Source organism: Carettochelys insculpta, chromosome 10, assembly GCF_033958435.1.
Source record: "Carettochelys insculpta isolate YL-2023 chromosome 10, ASM3395843v1, whole genome shotgun sequence".
In the NCBI taxonomy this organism is placed as follows: Eukaryota; Metazoa; Chordata; order Testudines; family Carettochelyidae; genus Carettochelys; species Carettochelys insculpta.
Window position 1 is genome coordinate 16,267,617 of NC_134146.1, and position 19,001 is coordinate 16,286,617.

At 42.8% G+C, this 19,001-nt stretch overlaps 1 protein-coding gene across 3 annotated transcripts in view; it reads right to left on the reverse strand.

The window, feature by feature from the left end:
* The window catches only part of EPHA4 (EPH receptor A4), a 135,869-nt gene that overhangs the window by 73,059 nt on the left and 43,809 nt on the right, over positions 1–19,001 (reverse strand). For all 3 annotated transcript variants that reach the window (XM_075004633.1, XM_075004632.1, XM_075004634.1), the window contains exon 4: positions 7,520–7,675. In XM_075004633.1, the coding sequence (XP_074860734.1) occupies positions 7,520–7,675 (156 nt within the window). The remainder of the gene's footprint in view (positions 1–7,519; positions 7,676–19,001) is intronic.

Here is a 19,001-nt window from a genome sequence, read left to right on the forward strand (position 1 = left end):
CCAAGAGGTTACCATATACCTAAGGCTTGGTCTGATTTAAAGAACTATGCCCTTGGTACTTCCACTTTCCTGAAGCTAAGGCAGTTACTGCAATGCTCTAATTATTAATGTCCCATGGGAGGTTTGAGACACACGTCACCATTGTGTAGTCTCTCTCAATTCTCCCACCCATAACTACCCTAGTGACAACTACTGATCTTTCTAAACCAGCATGAGTGTCAGCTCTGGCTCTCTAACAGCATTAGGAAGCATGACCATATCCTCTCTAACTAGCTTAACTTTAACTGCAGCTACAGCAAACATTATCCAATTGCTTTTTAGATTAAAAGCAATGAAGCACGTTATGAGATGGCAAAAGGTTCTTTGGACATTTGATAGGAAAAGGTCCAACCTGGAAAAAGAGATAACGTCACTGTCACTGGTGAATCCTTTACTTTGGCAAAAACTCAATTTACTTCAATGGGAATTTTACCTGAGTATAGACATCAGGATTGGGTCCAAATCAGAGTCTCAAATTAACCCAGTAAATAGACGTACTAATTTAAATATATGGAGAAAGAGAGGCAGAAGTTGGCTAATATTTTCAGGGGATCTTGCATTTAAGGAACTTTTGATTTTAGCTTTATTATAAAGACTTACTCACACAACTTTCCTGACTTTCCATTCCAAAATACTTCAAAAGGGTTCAAAAATGCTCTCTGTGTTTTTAAAATGTTCTAGAGACTTGTTCCAGCAAGTCAACCCCTCTCTTGTCCTACACTCAATCTTGCCTCTCCTCAGTCCAACTACCTTCTCCTGTGAAGCTCCTGGCAACTCAACTCCCTTCCAATATAACTGAAGGTAACCGATAAAATATTTTTAAAATCTCATCTAAACCCAAACCAACAACAACAAAAAATCTCCTTTCCCAAGCCACTCCCTTCCCTATTGCCTGTGTCCTATGCAAAAATGCAGTTCTTTCTCTCACCTCTGTTGTGTGTATCAGTATGCAACCCAGAAGGGTTTCAAGATAACAGTAGGGATGAAGGAAGTTCTATTGTTCCTTAAAGGTGAGACAACATTTCATATAATTAAATCTTTCATAAAGGAACAATAAAAATAGTTGTTTAACTGTAGTCTTCTAATGAGCAAGGGAGGTTTAGGTTGGACATTAGGAAAAAGTTTCTAACTGTCAGGGTAGTCAAACACTAGGCAGGTTGTGGAATCTCCATCTCTGGAGATGTTTAAGAACAGGTTAGATAAATGTCTATCAGGGATGGTCTAGACAGTACTTGGTTCTGCCATGAGGGCAGGGGGCTGGACTCAATGACCTCTCAAGGTCCCTTCCAGTCCTACTATTCTATGATTCTATGAATAAGGTGGGGCAGAATTATTACATTTGGAGATACTGTCTCATGACAGGAGGATGTAAAATAAGGGTGGTCTCCTGTATAAGTTTCAGTGGCTGTGTCTACACTAGCCCAAAATTTGAAATGGCCATGCAAATGGCCATTTCGAAGTTTACTAATGAAGCGCCGAAATACATATCCAGTGCTTCATTAGCATGCGGGCGGCCGTGGCACTTCGAAATTGACGTGGCTCGCCGCCGCGTGGCTCGTCCCAATGGGGCTCCTTTTCGAAAGGACCCCAGCTACTTCGAAGTCCCCTTATTCCCATCTGCTCATAGAAATAAGGGGACTTCGAAGTAGGCAGGGTCCTTTCGAAAAGGAGCCCCGTCGGGACAAGCCGCACGGCGGCGAGCCGTGCCAATTTCGAAGTGCCGCGGCCGCCCGCATGCTAATGAAGTGCTGAATATGTATTTCAGCGCTTCATTAGTAAACTTCGAAATGGCCATTTGCACAGCCATTTCGAAGTTTTGGGCTAGTGTAGACATGGCCAGTGTAATTTATACCCGACCACACTTGCTCTTTCACAGCATATGGTACAACTGCTCAACAAAGGGCTCAGACTGTATTTCTTATTATTGGAAAAAAATAGTGTGGGAGAAGCCCTGGAAAGAAAATATGAAGAGGTCCATATTAAACCTGCCTGCAACACACTACAGCTTTTGTGACCACATTACTCCTTAACTAGCTGGTTCTTCTTCACCAACAATTGACCTCAAATTCTATAAAATTTGCACAGGTGACAATCAGAATTTGTCTGGCTGCGCAGTAAGGCTACGTCTACACGTGCAGCCAACATCGAAATAGGCTATTTCGATGAATAACATCTACACGTCCTCCAGGGCCGGCAACGTCGATGTTCAACTTCGACGTTGCTCAGCCCAACATCGAAATAGGCACAGCGAGGGAACGTCTACACTTCAAAGTAGCACACATCGAAATAGGGATGCCAGGCACAGCTGCAGACAGGGTCACAGGGCGGACTCAACAGCAAGCCGCTCCCTTAAAGGGCCCCTCCCAGACACAGTTGCACTAAACAACACAAGATACACAGAGCTGACAACTGGTTGCAGACCCTGTGCCTGCAGCATAGATCCCCAGCTGCCGCAGAAGCAGCCAGAAGCCCTGGGCTAAGGGCTGCTGCCCACAGTGACCATAGAGCCCCGCAGGGGCTGGAGAGAGAGCATCTCTCAACCCCCCAGCTGATGGCCGCCATGGAGGACCCAGCAATTTCGACGTTGCGGGACGCGGATCGTCTACACTGTCCCTACTTCGACGTTGAACGTCGAAGTAGGGCGCTATTCCTATCTCCTCATGAGGTTAGCGGCTTCGACGTCTCGCCGCCTAACGTCGAAGTTAACTTCAAAATAGCGCCCGACGCGTGTAGACGTGACGGGCGCTATTTCGAAGTTGGTGCCGCTACTTCGAAGTAGCGTGCACGTGTAGACGCAGCCTAAAGGTCTAAGTTTAAGAAACATGGACATGTGCATTCTTTATGGAAAAATGTAAACACCTGTAGTAAATGTGCTAAATACATGCTCAGATGACCACTTCTGTGTGGAATTAGTCTTTCATGTGTGGAGTTATTGTGAACATAATTTGCAAATAAGTATGTAACTGCACCGACGCCTTTGAAAATGTAGGCTAGTGTTTATCTTTGAGATATTTTATATGTAACAGAGGATGGAATCAAGGACACATATGAGAATATAACATTTGCAAGATTAAAGTCTTTAGAACTTACAGAACTTTTTTTAAACCTTGACCTTGGGAACAAATAAGGACAGTGTTATTTTAATTTACATTCAAATTTTAGCTAAACAATCACACAGCACTACTGGAATCCACATTGAGTTTCCACTGTAGATTGCTCATCATTTCATTACAGTTCATTATGCTGATAACTGTCAGAAAGCATTAGAAGCAGGGGGCTTGAGTAATAGGACTGAAATGGTAATTTAAAAACAATATACTTTCTGGAGGAAATGCAGAAGTGCACTAAATTCAATTAGAAGAGGTGAATGTAAAGACAAACTAAGTGATGTTTGCTGTTTGAAGTAAGGCTCTTTTGATTTCTTGATAACCTAAACTGGAGAAAGCTTTTTTTAAAGCAGGCACTTTTACCATGCATCTTGCTAAATTTGTCCTCATTAACTCCACACTCCTGTGATATAAACGGTCTTTAAAAGCAGCTGTTTTAGGAATATTTTAGTCCATGCCAAACTATCAATCAGTTCTTGTTTGGGTAAGACGACAGACTAAATTATTCAGGGTCACTTACTTAGAAAGATCTCAAGCTAGATAGTCTATGCTAATAATTTCTTCTTTCTAAAATTCCCTCATTCACAAACCATTAATAATTCTGACCAACAGCAACACAGAAACAATACAAGAGTGCCACAGACTGACTTATAATTTGTGCACAGTTTGTTAACGAACAGGGAAAGAAACACATAGGGTAGGATCATCTCTCATTAACTTAAGTAGAAATTATACCTGCCTGTGCTACATCGGAATTTAGCAAGTAAAAAAGAAATTTAAAATCTGTGTGCTTGTGCATTAAAAGAGAAATTCAGAAATGAAGAGCGTGACTGTTAAACTGGTGGCTTTCTACCTCTCATAGGTGCATTTATTGTGAAGACAATTAATACCTCATTAAGGTGCTAACCTTTATGACAGACTCATCTTCTTTGCAAGTACTGAAGCATAATGAAGGTCTGAATAGTTCCATTCATATCGCTTTTGCCATGCTTTGGGGGGAGGGGGAAGATTGTTTTTGACAGTTTCTGCTCAAGTGTACAATACATCAATCATGCTGCCTCCTTGCGCAAGAGCCCAGTCCCTGACTTAGCCTGTGAGGCAGATCCAAACTAAAAAGGAGAATTTTGTGTAAGAAGAGAGATGGTTCTCTTCCCTTGGTGATGACACATCAGCGATTATCCCTCAGAGAGGAAAAAAGTTCCCTTCTGTCCCACATGTAAACGATTCTGTGAGTGATTTGTATAACCAACACAGGACAAAAGAACATATAACATTTTCCTCACCAAATCTTTAATTCAGTGGGTGTGTTCTCAGATTATTCCAAGCTCTGGGGAACACATTCAGCCCAGTGCATCAGAAACTGGGTACAATTTTGATGGACTTGAGAATTGTGTAAAAGGGAATGGAGGAAGATCTTTAAATTCTCTCTCACCCATAAGCACAATCAGGCTAATGGAAAGCGGCAAGAGTCTTCTTCCTCGAGCCGTCAAAGGGAAAGATACAAGCGACACAAGAGCAGCCAATGGCTTACTAAAAGAAATTGATACCAAAGGATCAAGCCTATAGAGAAACAAGTCCTGGGATGACTCAAGTTCTTCATCTTAAAAGATTTTGAAATAATAATATATAGTTTAAAAAAGGATCAATCCACAGTCCATTCCAGGTGCTTCCCTCCAAATTACCCAACACTACTTTTGTCCACCTGGTCTAATAGGTCTCCAAGTGAACAGGAACCTGATTTTACAACCCACTGGAGCATAGTCTATCTTTTTAGCCAGAAGAATGAATCTCAGATACTGTGTTTTATTTCTTCATTAGTGTGCCGTCACACTGAGCGATTACTAAATGAAGGTCTGAATGAGAATACCTGGGTTAAAGAGAGCATAATGAACAAAGAAGGTACCTGATTATTATGGCTGTCAGCACAAGGGAATTGGCTTTGTCACCTGGTTTAACCAACTGGTAAGAACTGATTAGTGTCTGAAGTCAGTTTGGAAAAACAACAACAAAAAACCCTTAATGTTTATGCACCTCTCTGTCTCCACATCTTATGAGGAAAGGCAAAATCGGGAAGTTCTTCTAGAGAGGTTACTAATACACAAGGTCTCCGCATGACTTCCTAACTTGCCCAGAAGGTATTGGCAAATTGCTACGTGGAGGAGATTTGGGAAGGAGGGGTGGAGTGGGTGTCTCTTGCAAAACCCATCTTGCTGTGAAATGCCTTAACATGCTCACACAGGGATGCAACTTTGTTCAGAGCCTACTTTGTTGTGTGTGTCATAAGCACACATAATCATAAACAACATTAGAACATAGCTACAAAAGCTTCAGAGGATGGTGGTGTTGGTGGAGGAGGTGAGGTGCTTGTCTGCCCTCTCCTTCATAAGCAAACACAGAAGTAACCCGATTGTTCTCCTTCCCATTGGGCCACACTGAAATAAACCCTTCAACCATTTCTACCAATCCCTCAAAACAATTCCATGTCACTTATCTTACACATTTACGTGGCCTTTCTTGTGATGTGGACAGGTTCAAATCCTAGCACTTGGCCATAGTGGGCACAGGATAAACTCACATTGTCCCAGGAGACTGACCATGGTTCATCCCCAAATGTGCCAATGTATTTGGTCCTGTGCGGCCTCCTTGGCTGTGTGTGCCCAGTGTTCTCAACAGCAGAAACGAGGAGTGGAGGGCAGGGCTGTGCCCCATTTCTTCATCCCCACCTTTCCGGGGTAAGGCTACAAGTACAATCTGAGAATGGCAACTGCGGTTGTTACAGACTATCACAACACACTCAACCTTACCACAGACAAAGCTGGTCAGAACCTTAGCCACAGTGATTAAAACTTAGCAAGCATGGACCTTAGCGCAAACAGATCGTCTGCAGGAATACGCTTCACGAGAAAGAAGCATACCTTCCTGTAAAACCATTTCCTGGATATGACTCACTCTTTGCCCTTTTGTCACCTGTATAAACAAGGTCTCCTCACCTCAAACGTTTGTTTGATAGTGTCATTTTTGGTGGGGACTTCATTCATTAGAAACTTTAGCTGGTATAATAATGGTACATTCACGGGTGCAGTTATTGGAAGTGAAAGGCCAGAGTGTAAAGATGTAAAGGGCTGCTGTAACAGTAATGAACAAAAAATTGGATTACACTACAAAACTAATAAACAAAAAACTCTCTCTCTCTCTCTCTCTCTCTCTCACCACGCTCCCCCCTCAACCCTGGTGATTCTGGCTCCAAAAGTGGTCTACATGACCTTCAATGGGAGCCATACAGAAAGAGATACCCGAAAAATATAGCCTTTATGTTCATTAATTCAAAATGTTATATTCGTGTAGGTGCGTTTACATCAGGATAAGCAAACTTTTTATGTCGGGCCCCTAACCTAATCCAAACCAACAGAAATTATCGTTATGTTCAAATGTGGGGGGACTGTCTGCGTGTATGAGAAAATAAGTCTGTAGAATGTAAAAACTTTATGAATTGGTATCTAAATGTGAGTACACAGACATAAACACAGTACCATATTTCAAAATTTTTAACAAGTTGGACGAGCCTGAGACCCAGCAGCCAATCATGCTGTGCCCCACTTATGAAATTCCCCACCACCACCCCCTGAGAGCCTGCCCACCACTTTGCACACCACTGGTTTAAGTCCCACTTCTTCAGCAGTATGACACACTAACATATACCTGGATTGATACTTATCAACTTACACGTGCTCACTGCACCATCCGTCTTGTTATCCCTGACAAAAACATCTCCTGTTTCCTCATGATTTGGAGCAACTACAGGATTTACAGTCTGCACACATGCAGTTTGAAACCCTGTATGTGTGAGGAGCACAAGGAGCCAAGCATCTTGGTATGTAAGACTGCTACTGCCATCATTAAGGAGACATGCTATAAATTTTATGCTAGTCAACACAGAGTCTCATTAAATATCCAGATATTTACATTCGCCCTAGCAACTGTAAGCAAATATAGCATAATTTCTACAAGCACTGAGGTTACAAAGTAGAAGAGGCAGGATAGTGCCCAGAGCTAGGACTCAACGAGACACAAGTTCTGTCCCTTTCTCTGCTATTGATAACAACGACAGATGAGGCCGAACCTCAGGTAATTATTGCTGAGCCATCTACTCTTACTGAAAAGGATTTCACCTCTCGTTTATTTACAAATTTTATGTTATGTTTTATGTTGGGAAAAGGACTACATCCCGATGCATTACCATTATTTGGTTGAAGGAGAACTGTTACTGAACACTGTGGCTGTGAGTTTCTCAAAGTGGGATGTGAATCTCAAGGGACAATTTTTCATATGAATTAGTGTGGCAGAAAGAATAAATAAATAAGAGTCCGACTTACGAGTGCAGGGCATAGAAGCAGCATCGTTTTCAGCTCGGAAAAAGCCCCGATCACAGGTGCAGGAGGTAGAGCCTTCCCAGATGGAGTAGCTGTGGGATGGGCATTTGGCACAGGAAACATCTGTGGAGAGAGCCTTGTAGTATCCAATTTTGCAAGCTGGAAGGAGAAAAAGCAATGGAAAGTGTTATTTGCCCAGGATGTGATAATAAAACACTGCCTCCTTTAGTCAAACTCTAGCCAGGAGACATTTTAGAAGAACAACAAATCGTGTCTACATAGGCCTAGGTGAGAGGTTAACACACCAAAAAGCTCTTAGTTGCTCGCCCTACTTCGAGGGATGCCAAATTCTAATTCAAACAAGGGCTCTTTAAGAATCTGGTCTTTCCATGTTACAACAGCACCTACAAGCACATTTCCCTACCAGCTTTGCTGGGAAAGCTGCTTCACCTTTGTGGTATACCTGGACTTACATGTCACTCCCGCTTCTCACCTGCACTCACACACACATGCAGCACAGTAAACAGGGTACAACTGCTTAATTCCTTGGTCACTTTAGGGAATGGCAGCTGATAGTCTGACAGTGCCAATTTTGGAGATGGAGTGGAACAGACACCCACTGTGATTGGCAGAAGGGGTACAAGTCTAACATGTCCGGAAATGGCATGTCTCCCTTCTGGCAAGGCAGGATTAATTTGGCTTTCTCCCTCAGGGAGGAAATCAGCATGTTCTCAAAGCCAGGGTATCCAATAGCTGCACTGCTGGCACTGAATCCCTGCACACTTGGCAAGCTTTCAGTGACATCATCTTCACAAAGGTGACACTTACACGGATGGCTACTTTTACATCACTGGGAAAAAGCTCATTAGTATTGTTAATAGCGCATTTTAATAGGGGGCTCTAGGTAGGGCATCCTAGAAATCTGTGCCGTGGCAAAAGAAAGACGGCAGCCAACACCACTGGCCTTCAACCCTTCTTCACAGAACAGAGCCACTGGCCAGGCATTTTTTATGAGGACAGAAAGCGTAAGAGGGAGGATTACTCCCCGGGGCTATATCATGTCTTTGCTTTCACAGCTCTTCATTTTGCACCTAGACTATCCTTAGGGGGCTCATGCTATTACCCGTATGCCTCCAGAAAGGAGCCGGATGTCCCATACAAAGCCCTTCTTCCTTGCTGCACCCTTCCAGTTGTGGGGTTTTTTTTCCTTTATTTCTTTTATTTTTATGATACATGCCCTGGGCAAGGGTTTTTAGCACCACATTTGTGAAGCAATGAGTTCCTTCACTCTTCCTAACCAAAGACATTTAAGGAATTTCCTTAACGAGTCTAAACTTCATGATGTGTAGCACACTGTCAATAAAAGCACAAATCTCCTCCTCGCTCACTTGGGCTGTCACTGGACCGGTGAATCTTACATAAACGTGCTCCTCCAGCGACTAAGATTTATGCTTCCGGAGTTTATACGCATCATATAATTAGATCAGGTTCAGCTTGCAAGGTGCTTTTCTGGCTACACTTCAAATGGCCTTGGGGTTTCGATTAAAATCAGAAGCCGCTGCTTTGGCAGGAAGAGAAGAACTGGGGTCAACCCAGCTTCTCCACATCAAATACAATTAGTTCCTGAACACAAATAGAAACCCACTGGGTACAGGCTGTCAGTCAATCAGTCACAGTAAACAAAGGCAACTTGTGTAAAATGGGTTTTCTCTGCTTGTAGTACAAGGTGCCAAAAGAAAGCTAAACTACCTTAATTTTTTTAAACATCTGAGTTGCAGTGTTTGATGAACGAGCTCAAATTCTGCTAGTAGCCTCAGTGCATTTGGATTAAGGCCACTGACATGTACACAAGAGATTCTGATGCGAGTTACACCAGTGTCAGCTGGTGGTAACTCAACTGAAAATGTTGGTGCACCTGGTTTACATTTGCCTAACTTGCATAATAAGCATGCCCTAATCCTGAAAACAACAACTACAAAGATGCAGACAAAGAGCATTTTTTGCAATGTAAAAAAATGAAAGGGAGATGAAAAAAAAACATACAACCTGAGACCTAATTCCATTGTGCTGCAAACTCCCTTTTGACATTTAATAAAAAAAAAATTAAAAAACAAGTGTCTAGCTTAATTGCATCAGTAGCTCATACAAATTATAAAAAGAATGACTATCATTTGATGTTTTTCAAATACCCAGACACATGGCAAACAAAGACAGATTAAGCAGCCCCACACAGGAGAAGAAAATTCTGTGGAGGCTTTAACATTTATATCACAAAAACAGGAAGATGCAGCAGTTGCACATTTTGGGAGACAAGCCCCACATTACATCCACTTTTCAGGCTCCGGGGTGAGGAAGGAATTAAGAGGATGTGGGAGGAGGGGGTTGAAATTCTAAAATTCACAGGACTTCTCTACTTTTCCTAACACAAAATAATATTTTGTTTTCTACTACATTAAACCTTGGTCATTAATATTTCAGGACCTGCAGAAAGCTCTCTCTAAATACAGTGGTTGCTTCTGAAGCACAGAGCCATTTTGCTTCGGCTATACAAAAATCACTGACTAACAAATTGATGGTTTTCTTCACTTCATCATGTTCACAGATGCACTACATTTCAGCATTTAGCCTGTAAGACTCCTTGAGAATACGCTGCATTTATTCAACAATTCTTTGCTCATTGGAGTTCTATTGTATTTTCACTTAAAAACTTGATCCTAACCCTGTCAAGGGTATTCTCACTCTGAAGTACAGCTGACATACCTATTATGACTAGTACTGGACTTTTAAAAAATAAAAGCTAGGATATTATACAGTATTTTTAAATGTTAACGAATAAGTAGACAAACAAGTGTGAATAGAACTCCCTCCTTGAAAGTCTTCAGTGCTTGCTAATGACAATCCTTCATTTTGTTCCTTTTCTGGGGAGGATTTGCTAGATAGGACAGGGCATGAATGGTATTCTTACACAGCTTTTGAGAGATGCCATTGAAAAAAAGATTAGTTTACATGAGCAATACAAACTTTGAATTCAATTCCTTTAGCTCTTTCTTAATTAGTTCTATTAGGTTTTTTTTTTTAAAAGGGGGAAAAAGAGAATCTTTTCTTTCATTTAGATCACCCACCAACATAATACGGTTATGTATTAAGAGTTATCCTTACTAGTTGCAAGGAAATTCTTAAACAGAAATATTTTCAGTGTGACATAATTGTGACATCTGTATTTCTTGTCTGAGAAGATGAGGCTAAAACAAAACCTGGAACCACAGCTGCATAAATCCCCAATTTTAAGCAAATTATTTTATTTATCTTTTGCAATCAGCCAACACAACTCTGTCAATCTTAGCAAGGAAAAAAAAAGAAGTCCTGCCATTCTTACAGTTTTTACTAGGGTTACCTACTAGAGCAGCACTTTGGCTGAGGAAAAATGAAAAAAAAAAAAAGCCCAACTTTCACCAAATGTCAAAGGGATTTGAGCGTATAACTTCCTTAGGCTGCTTTTAAAATCCCAGCCTCCCATTATAGACTCCTGTTTTCAGAAGCTCATAACTTCCTGAAACAATTCATGGGCAGACTGAAGTTTGCTTTGCTTGTTTTCAGACAGAGTGAATTTTCTATTGCAAAATCGGAGGCCTTTTCGTTCAGCCCACACAGAATTAAGAGAAGTTGAAAAATAAACAAAACAACAAAAACAAAATAGTTCTCCTAGCTGATAAAATTCTTCCCATACTTAAATTATTGCATGTAAATTAAAGCAACACTGTTGACAGGTTTGGAAGAAAATAACTGAAAACTAAAAATTATACATCAATTTATTTATATATTAGTTTTATTTCACACTGTGGAAAATGCATATATTGTCACCCAAAATTTGCTCCTTTTTTTTTCTTTTTGAAATTTTAATTTAATTTTTCATCAAATATTTTTAAATAATTGAATAGCTCTTTAGATGGTGGAAAATGAAATCATTTTTGGCCAAAAAGAAAAAAAAAATCCACTCCAGTTTTCTCACTGAAGCAAAAAATATCTATAAAAAAACTTAAATCTAGGCGATTTCATACAATTATTTATATTTCTTTTGGCTCTTCCTTGGTTGATTTACTTCCCTTTACCTTGGTGACCCTCCCTCCCTGTCTATTCATTCATTAGAAGGCAAAGACTACTTTGGGTGTGGATAGGGGAGTCTCTGTGGGCTAGACCTTTTGTGGTGGATTTCAGTGGCACTCAAGCAAAGAAAATGAGAGATGCTAGGGTCAGCAGGTTGCTGCTTAAGCCCATATTCCTCTCTATACAAGAGCTCTCCTAACAGTCAGATAGATTAGGGAGCAATATAAGACCTAGTCCTAGAGGAAAAAAGACTTAAGGATTTACCAGCTAACTCACTGCCACTGCAGAAGCACATTGTTAATGGAGTAAATGGGACAGATCACAGCTTCTGGATGTGAAGCTAACAAAGAGAAGAAGGTAAACGGATAGACAAAGGGTCAGATTCTTTGTTGGCATAACTCCACTTAGTCAATGGGAAGGTCTGGTACCTACATTTTAGATTTTTAATTCTTTGTGCAGCAATGCAAAGAAAGTTACTGGTATAGTAGAGGCTTGAAATGAGGACATTACGGGTGTATAAACTCCGGAATGTCAACTTTTAAAAAGGTACTTGTTAGCCTTCATTTGGAGCCCTAAACCCATGAGAAGCTCTAAAAGAATGGATCTGGAGCCTGCAGGGACCTCACTGCAGGATCTGGACCTTGGTGCGAAATCCATCCATCCCCCTCAGAGGGTCAGCGTTGGGCCAGCGTACCACTTCAATTCCACTTAAATCTTTATAAATGTGACCAAGTGAGTGGGGACACAATAACCTCACGATGTGTCTTCTACCGTCTCCGGTTAAACAGGAAACAATAATATTGCATTTGCACATTTGATTGCATTTTATAGGCAAAGCACAATCCATCTGCTTAAGAGAAAAATTAGATAGTTGGGTAAATAAACTTAGAACCTGTTTAAACTCCCCTATGGTTGCAATAGCATACAGGGTCTGTGTCGATACAAGATGAAGTGAAAAGATCCTGCAGCGATAGACAGCTGAGAAGGCTTGGGTAGGGAGAAGCTAGTGGAGTCTTTCCCCACTACCTCCCTCTGTCAAAACTTCTCTGCATTATCAGTCTTTTACTGCAGGGAAAGGCTCTGTCAGCTGGGGCAGCAGGATGCTATACTGCTAACAATAGTAGTGGAAAACATGTAAGGCTTTGCTCGAGTATGTAGAGAACCACAGAGGGTTCGGGAGTGTAGGCTTATGGTTCAGGAATGCAGACCATACTACTCTTGTTATTTAAGCAGTGCCTTATCATCTACATTGCTATCTACACCAGTGCTAGCTGAGCGTGGGCTCTCTGTAATCTATGAGCTGTCAGAAGCGTAGACATACCCTAGTTTCTTGAGCTTAGATTTGATTTAAATGACCCCACACCAAAAACACTGCTTAAAGCAGCGGCCTTCATGGATGACCCTAATGTGTTCAACAAAGAAAATGTAAACGCTCGAAGGAAGAAGATCTCAGCTTCAAGCATCCAGTGAATTAGTTCTCAATAACAACAGGAAAAGAAATGGGTTTTCAAAATTATTAAAGCCTGACACCATTTTCTTAAAATCTATTTTGGTTATTGAGGACTGGTTCTCTTTTCAGCCATGCCTGCTACTTCGGAAATATTTCCAGTTTGTATTCTAACTGCGCATAGGAGAATGGAAAGTTTTCATTTTCAACTCCTAATGTTCTTTTCGCTATTTAAATGGGTGGATCTTCTTTCTCAAATTTTCACAAAACCACATCTGCCATATGAGCAGGCAGCTTCTTCTTAGCTCTCTTTTACTGTTATTACCATTTCTAAGCAGATTTTTGTGTGTTAATTATAGAACTCAATTGTTCGAATAGTCTCTTTTGATGAGCTTTCTGCCCCGCACCATGAACCCCTCAGTGATTGTACAGCTGTTTTAGTTCTAAATGTTCATCAGGATTTTCTAATTGTCAAGCTGTCCCAGCAACTAATTCTTTTGACCTAAAAGTCAAAGAAAAGGAGTCATCCTTGTCTCCCCAACATTAATATAATAGGACTTCCTATGCCCCCCTCCCCCACCATTACCTGTGCAACAATGCTTGTCCCAGCTGCTGCCAGTCCAATGCGTAATTGGGGTTTGGGTTAAATGAGAAGATTTTGAATAGGATGAATTAATGAGATTAATTAAGTCGTTCTTCTGGTCCAAACTAGTTACTTACTGTAATGCCCTTCAGGGTGATGATGAATAAAGATCCTCAAAAGCCAGGAGAACAAAGAATAGTTAACTTTCTCTCAAGCCCGTTTTACATCAAGTTGTAGAATTCCAATGTGATGAACGTGATGCAGCTTCCAAATAAAGTTAGCTTCCTTTGATGATAGCACTGTCAGATCTTTGTCTCCTATTGCTAATGACTTCCTATTTTCTACAAATTACAATCAGTTCCATATCTCTAACTCACATCACTGGTGAGAAAAAAAAAAGGCAATCACTTGTAGTAACCAAGGATAATTTTTAGCTGAGTGAATTTAAATATATATTAAAAAAATACAAAGCACCAACAATAGCACACTGGATGGGTGATGTAGATTTGCTGGTTGGTTAGATGGTTTTGGTATTGTTTCTAATTGGGTACACTTCTATGAGGGGCTTGAAGACAAAAATCACAGGAACTTAGGGTGAACAAGGGACTGTGATCATCAGACCAAGCCAAAGGATATCAATTGATCTGGACTGACACTATTTGCGATACCAGAAAGGTCTCCGTATGGTCTTCCCTGGCTTCCACACCCTTATCATTTCTGTCTTCAAGGCTAAACAGGCCTGATGCTTGAGTATTTCCCAAACTTTGCTCTTGAGTTGCTCGTTTGCCCTAGGAAGTTCAGGGGTGTCAATGGCCATTTCCTTCATATTCTACCTCTGTGAGGTCACCAGCGAAGGCCACTGTTCTTCTCCAAATACAGAAGATCTTCTATAGGATGATGGATAGGAGGCATGTCCCAGAAAGCGGTCAGGTCCTGTCACAAAGGAGTAGAAGGAGCAAAAAGTTCCTATCCTCCAGTGAAAATAACAGCTGGTGAGGAAAGTATCCTAGTGCAGCTGACGGTAAGCAAAGTGAAGGCCCATAAATCTGATGCTTGACTGATTGAGCCTTCTCTAGTTTTAACACTAGGTATTTAGGGGAGAATCTATCTACCTCTGATTTTAGATCAGTTTTTTATTCTGGTCACAGAGTGAAAGTTGTTCCCTCTTCCACTTCTCCGTACATAGTGGGGGCTGGTCCAAAAGCTTTCAGCTACAGTTGCCAGGCATCTGGGTTTTTACCAAAACACCCACGCAAAAAGGAACTCTGGTGTCTCCAGTTGGCACCACCAACTGGGGCATCAAATGTCCAGTCAGCAGTGCAGCAAGGACCACGGGCTAAGGCAAGCTCTCTATCTGACCGGTGGCAGACACTATGTCCCCGGGCAGCCACCATGTCTCCATACATTGCCCTCATGCCTGTAGATACCACCTGCGCAGAGCTTATTTGCACCCAACTAGCCACCTCCAGGAATCATGGTAAACAATGCCGGGATCCCATATCCCAAACCACTGCCCCATCTTGGAGACCCATTCCACATCCACAACTTCTCTCCTGGAGCCTTAAGCGCCCCCCTGGACCCCAAATATTTCATCCTCAGCCCCGCATACCAAGAGCTCACACCCCCTGCCAAGGCCCTCACCCCTCTGGGAAAGAGCTGAAGAAAGGCCCCATACAAACTCTACAAACAAGCTGAAGTAGCTACGCCAGTGGGTCCCCCAACACCAAGAGGAAGGAAAGACCTAGAAGTGGTTGGGATGAAGGAGTCACTGGTAAGAACGCTATGAGCAGGCCTGCCAACAGAAAGAGGGAAGAGTCAAATGAGACAACTGCCCCAACACTTGCAATTCAAATGGGCCTGGAGGTTCTGGTCACTACTGCTGCTGCTGTCGTGGTGGTGGTGGCCAGTACCCCGGGTCCTTTAAGGCACTGCTAGAGAGCTGCTCTGCAAAGCTCTGAGGGGTGGGGCGGGGCGGGACCATCACCACTGTCCAGGTGTAAGCCACACACCTACTGTGTGTAGTTCACTGGCCCATGTAGTGGTACCTAGACCACTTACAGAAAGAACACATGAGTCTCCTCTATAGCCTTAGCTGAGAGGCAGCTGGCTTTTAGCTCTAACTGTAGAGGCTCATAAACTAAACTCCAGAGGTCCCAGCTTTGAGTCCACCTGTTGGCCGTTACACAGGCAATGCTGGGGAATGGCTGCCCCAATCCTACCCCTTCCACCCAAGACCACCTCCTTTTCTGAGGGCACAGAGTCAAGTCCCCCTCCACATCTTGCCCGGGGGCCTACAGAAGCTGTCGGCACCCCGGGTACAAGAATTCCTCGTGCAGACACAAACTGTACAGAAGCAAACCAGTAAGGGGTAGTCAGCTGGCAATTCCTGCCTGAACTGAACTTATGGACAGCCAAAATTTATGCCCCCACCAATCAAACCTTACTCAGGGATTTGTTTGCAGTCGCAAAAATTCTCTCCTGTTACCCATTTGTCATTCACTCCCGAAGTCGATCCTTTAGCTGTATACTATGAATGCCTCGGAGAACATGCCACTACGTGCGCCAGCTCCACCTACCCTGTGGAGTTGGGTTATTGTAATACAGTGACTCAGCTGTCAATAAAAGATTACTCCATCAAGTGTGAATTTACTGCTTCTCTTTCCGGCACCAGGGGAGGGGTCAGTGGCAGGCAGAATGAAAGCCAATGAGCAGCAACTCACAGGCACAGAGTGTCTGGGTTTACCCTGTGAGAAGCCTGATGATTGTAGATAGCTGGAGTGGCACCTCAGAACCCACCACGTGCTAGTCTTAACAGCGCACCTGACATACTACCAGAGATGGGTGTTCAGCTTGGCACTGGCACCCCCACCCCTGAGCTGATGATCACACGGGTGGTAAGATCTCGCTACAATACCAGGGGTCCAAAACCTCCAGATGGCTGCAGAACCCACCAACCGGAGGCAGGGGGAGGGGAAAAGGGGCAGATGCTGTTGGGCCTCATGTTGCAAAAGGGCCTGGAGCTCCAGCCACTGCTACTTTGGCAGTGGCAATGAGCAGAGCTCTGGGCCCCTTTGAAACACTGTGCCTCTGCTGCATGTGGGGCTCTGAGGGAACATGGGGTGGGGGGCAGGGCTGACTGACCTCAGCCCCACCCCTTCTGCCCTTGGCCCTGCCCGTTCCAGGGCACAGAGCCGGGTCCTCCTCCCATCTTGCCTCAGGGCCTGCGGCTGCCAGTGCTGCTGAGTGGCTGACACAAATTAGGGGTGAGCAAGATGGCAAAATGCTAATCAGTGGTTGGAAATGAATAGCCTTGAAAATCCAAGGTGTTTCCTTCTGCTGAAATGGAGCACCAATGCTGACCTCTACTGTGGTCTCCCATTAGTCTTCTGGGAGAAGCTTATCCTGAGCACTGGTGTTACCTACTGTACTGCTCATCTTCCTACTTCTGTTGTATTATCTTTAATATACAAGAACGTCAACTTAAAAAAAAACAGTGATAAAGATTGTGCCACTGTTAGCCCAACACAGAGCACCCGCAGAACAGGAGAGGGCAGCTGATACTGAAATCAGTTTGAAAAGACACTGGAAACAAACAAAATCAGACAGACAACATTTAAATTAGAAAGGTCTCTTCCTTCCACAGATAAAGGGACTTATTTGCCCTTTTACCCTCTTCAGGTTATACTCTGCAGAACCAATTTTCGAGTCTTACTGATTTCAGACCATATTCTTTGCCCAATTAGGGGGATCTAGACCCCCACAGTTTATGTGCCCATGCTTGAAAACTGTGTTGTATAAATTCAGTGTCATGGCCCCTCCAGCACAGGGTGCTTGTACAATCTCATCACACGACAAAAGGAGTCACTCCTTGTGTTAGGGCCTGAATCAGCCACCATCACTCGCTCTGAGCAGCCATTATTCTACAGACAGTTCCATTTGCTAAGTAATACTCACAAGAAGAAAATGTCCTCTCAGGTGTAATGCACTAAAGTAGCCTATTCTAATTGTTAATGAATTTTAACCTTAAAAATATCGACGGTAAACCAAAATTAATTAGGCACATAACTCAGCCATCCATTCATTTTAAAAACTGCATCCCCTTTCCTTCCACAGTATTTGTTTATTTCCAGTAAATCCCTATGCTTGTTTCAATCAAAACTGGCACCTTATCACTGACTGACTTATCTGTTATCTACTATCTAGAGAAGACAGGCCTGAGAAATTGACATTGACTGCATCACATTTCCTTTGAAATAATGGAAGAACTCCAACTGACTTCAACAAGTCCAGGATCAGGCCCTACAGGGAAAAAGTTACTGCCAAAAAGCATGCAAAAGAAATATCCTGAAATTCATAGTTCACCACTGAATGTAACAAAATTATTGAGCAAAGCTTGGAAAGGACTGCAAAGGTCACCATCACCTTGAAATGTGACTTCAGACAGAAAATGTTGTGCCTACTGTAGCCATGAGTAATGCCAAAAATTACTAAATCAGGGAGTAGTAGTTTTGGGGGAGGACTCACTCTATTTGCTTAGGGACTCTTGACAGCATAATTTATATTGGCAGTTTCCCACTTGTGTTCATGGTCATTTGTACTTCTTGTCTCACTCGCTAGCATGATCAACATCTCTTTCAGGAGTTGCTTCCAGGCAATCCATCTTAGTGCTGAGTGACAATATTCCAGCACAACTGTATTTTGAGTGAGAAAAACAAGCTTTTGATGAAACAAAATTTCTCCCAGAAAGTTTCCTGAAAATTTTTTGATTTATTTTCCTCTGATCACATGGTGCAAAGTGAAAATTTTTCATAGTGAGAAAATAAATTCTGACCAGCTGTATTCTCTTACCCAAAGAGCACACAGTTAGGTCTGCGCTATGAACCACCACAAAGGTGAAATGACAAGAAAGCATGCAGGCACTGAACAGATGGGAAGGGAAAGAAAAAGGACCAGTGGGTCTCACAGGCTGCCAATCCTGCTGGTTTCACTGGGAGTCTTCCAGTTCTGGTTCTATCTCCCAGAGATTTCTGAAGTCAAAGCAAGAGATTGGCTGTTAAACTCCAGTGGTGCAGTGGGGCTGAGGTAGGGTGCCTGTCGGCTCTGTCCCCATGCTGCTCCTGGAAGCAGTCAGCGCCTCAGCCCTGGGGCCCCAGGATGGCCTAAGGCCTCTACATGCTGCCCCCACCCCCGAGTGACAACTCCACAGCTCCCATAGGCTGGACCATGGCCAACAGACATGGTGCCTGCTGGCATGAGCCATGTGCAGAGATAGCTGGCCTCACTCCCAGAGATCACAAGGAAAGACATGCTGGCCACTTCCACAAATGGTACAGGGGCAGCACTGACAAGGG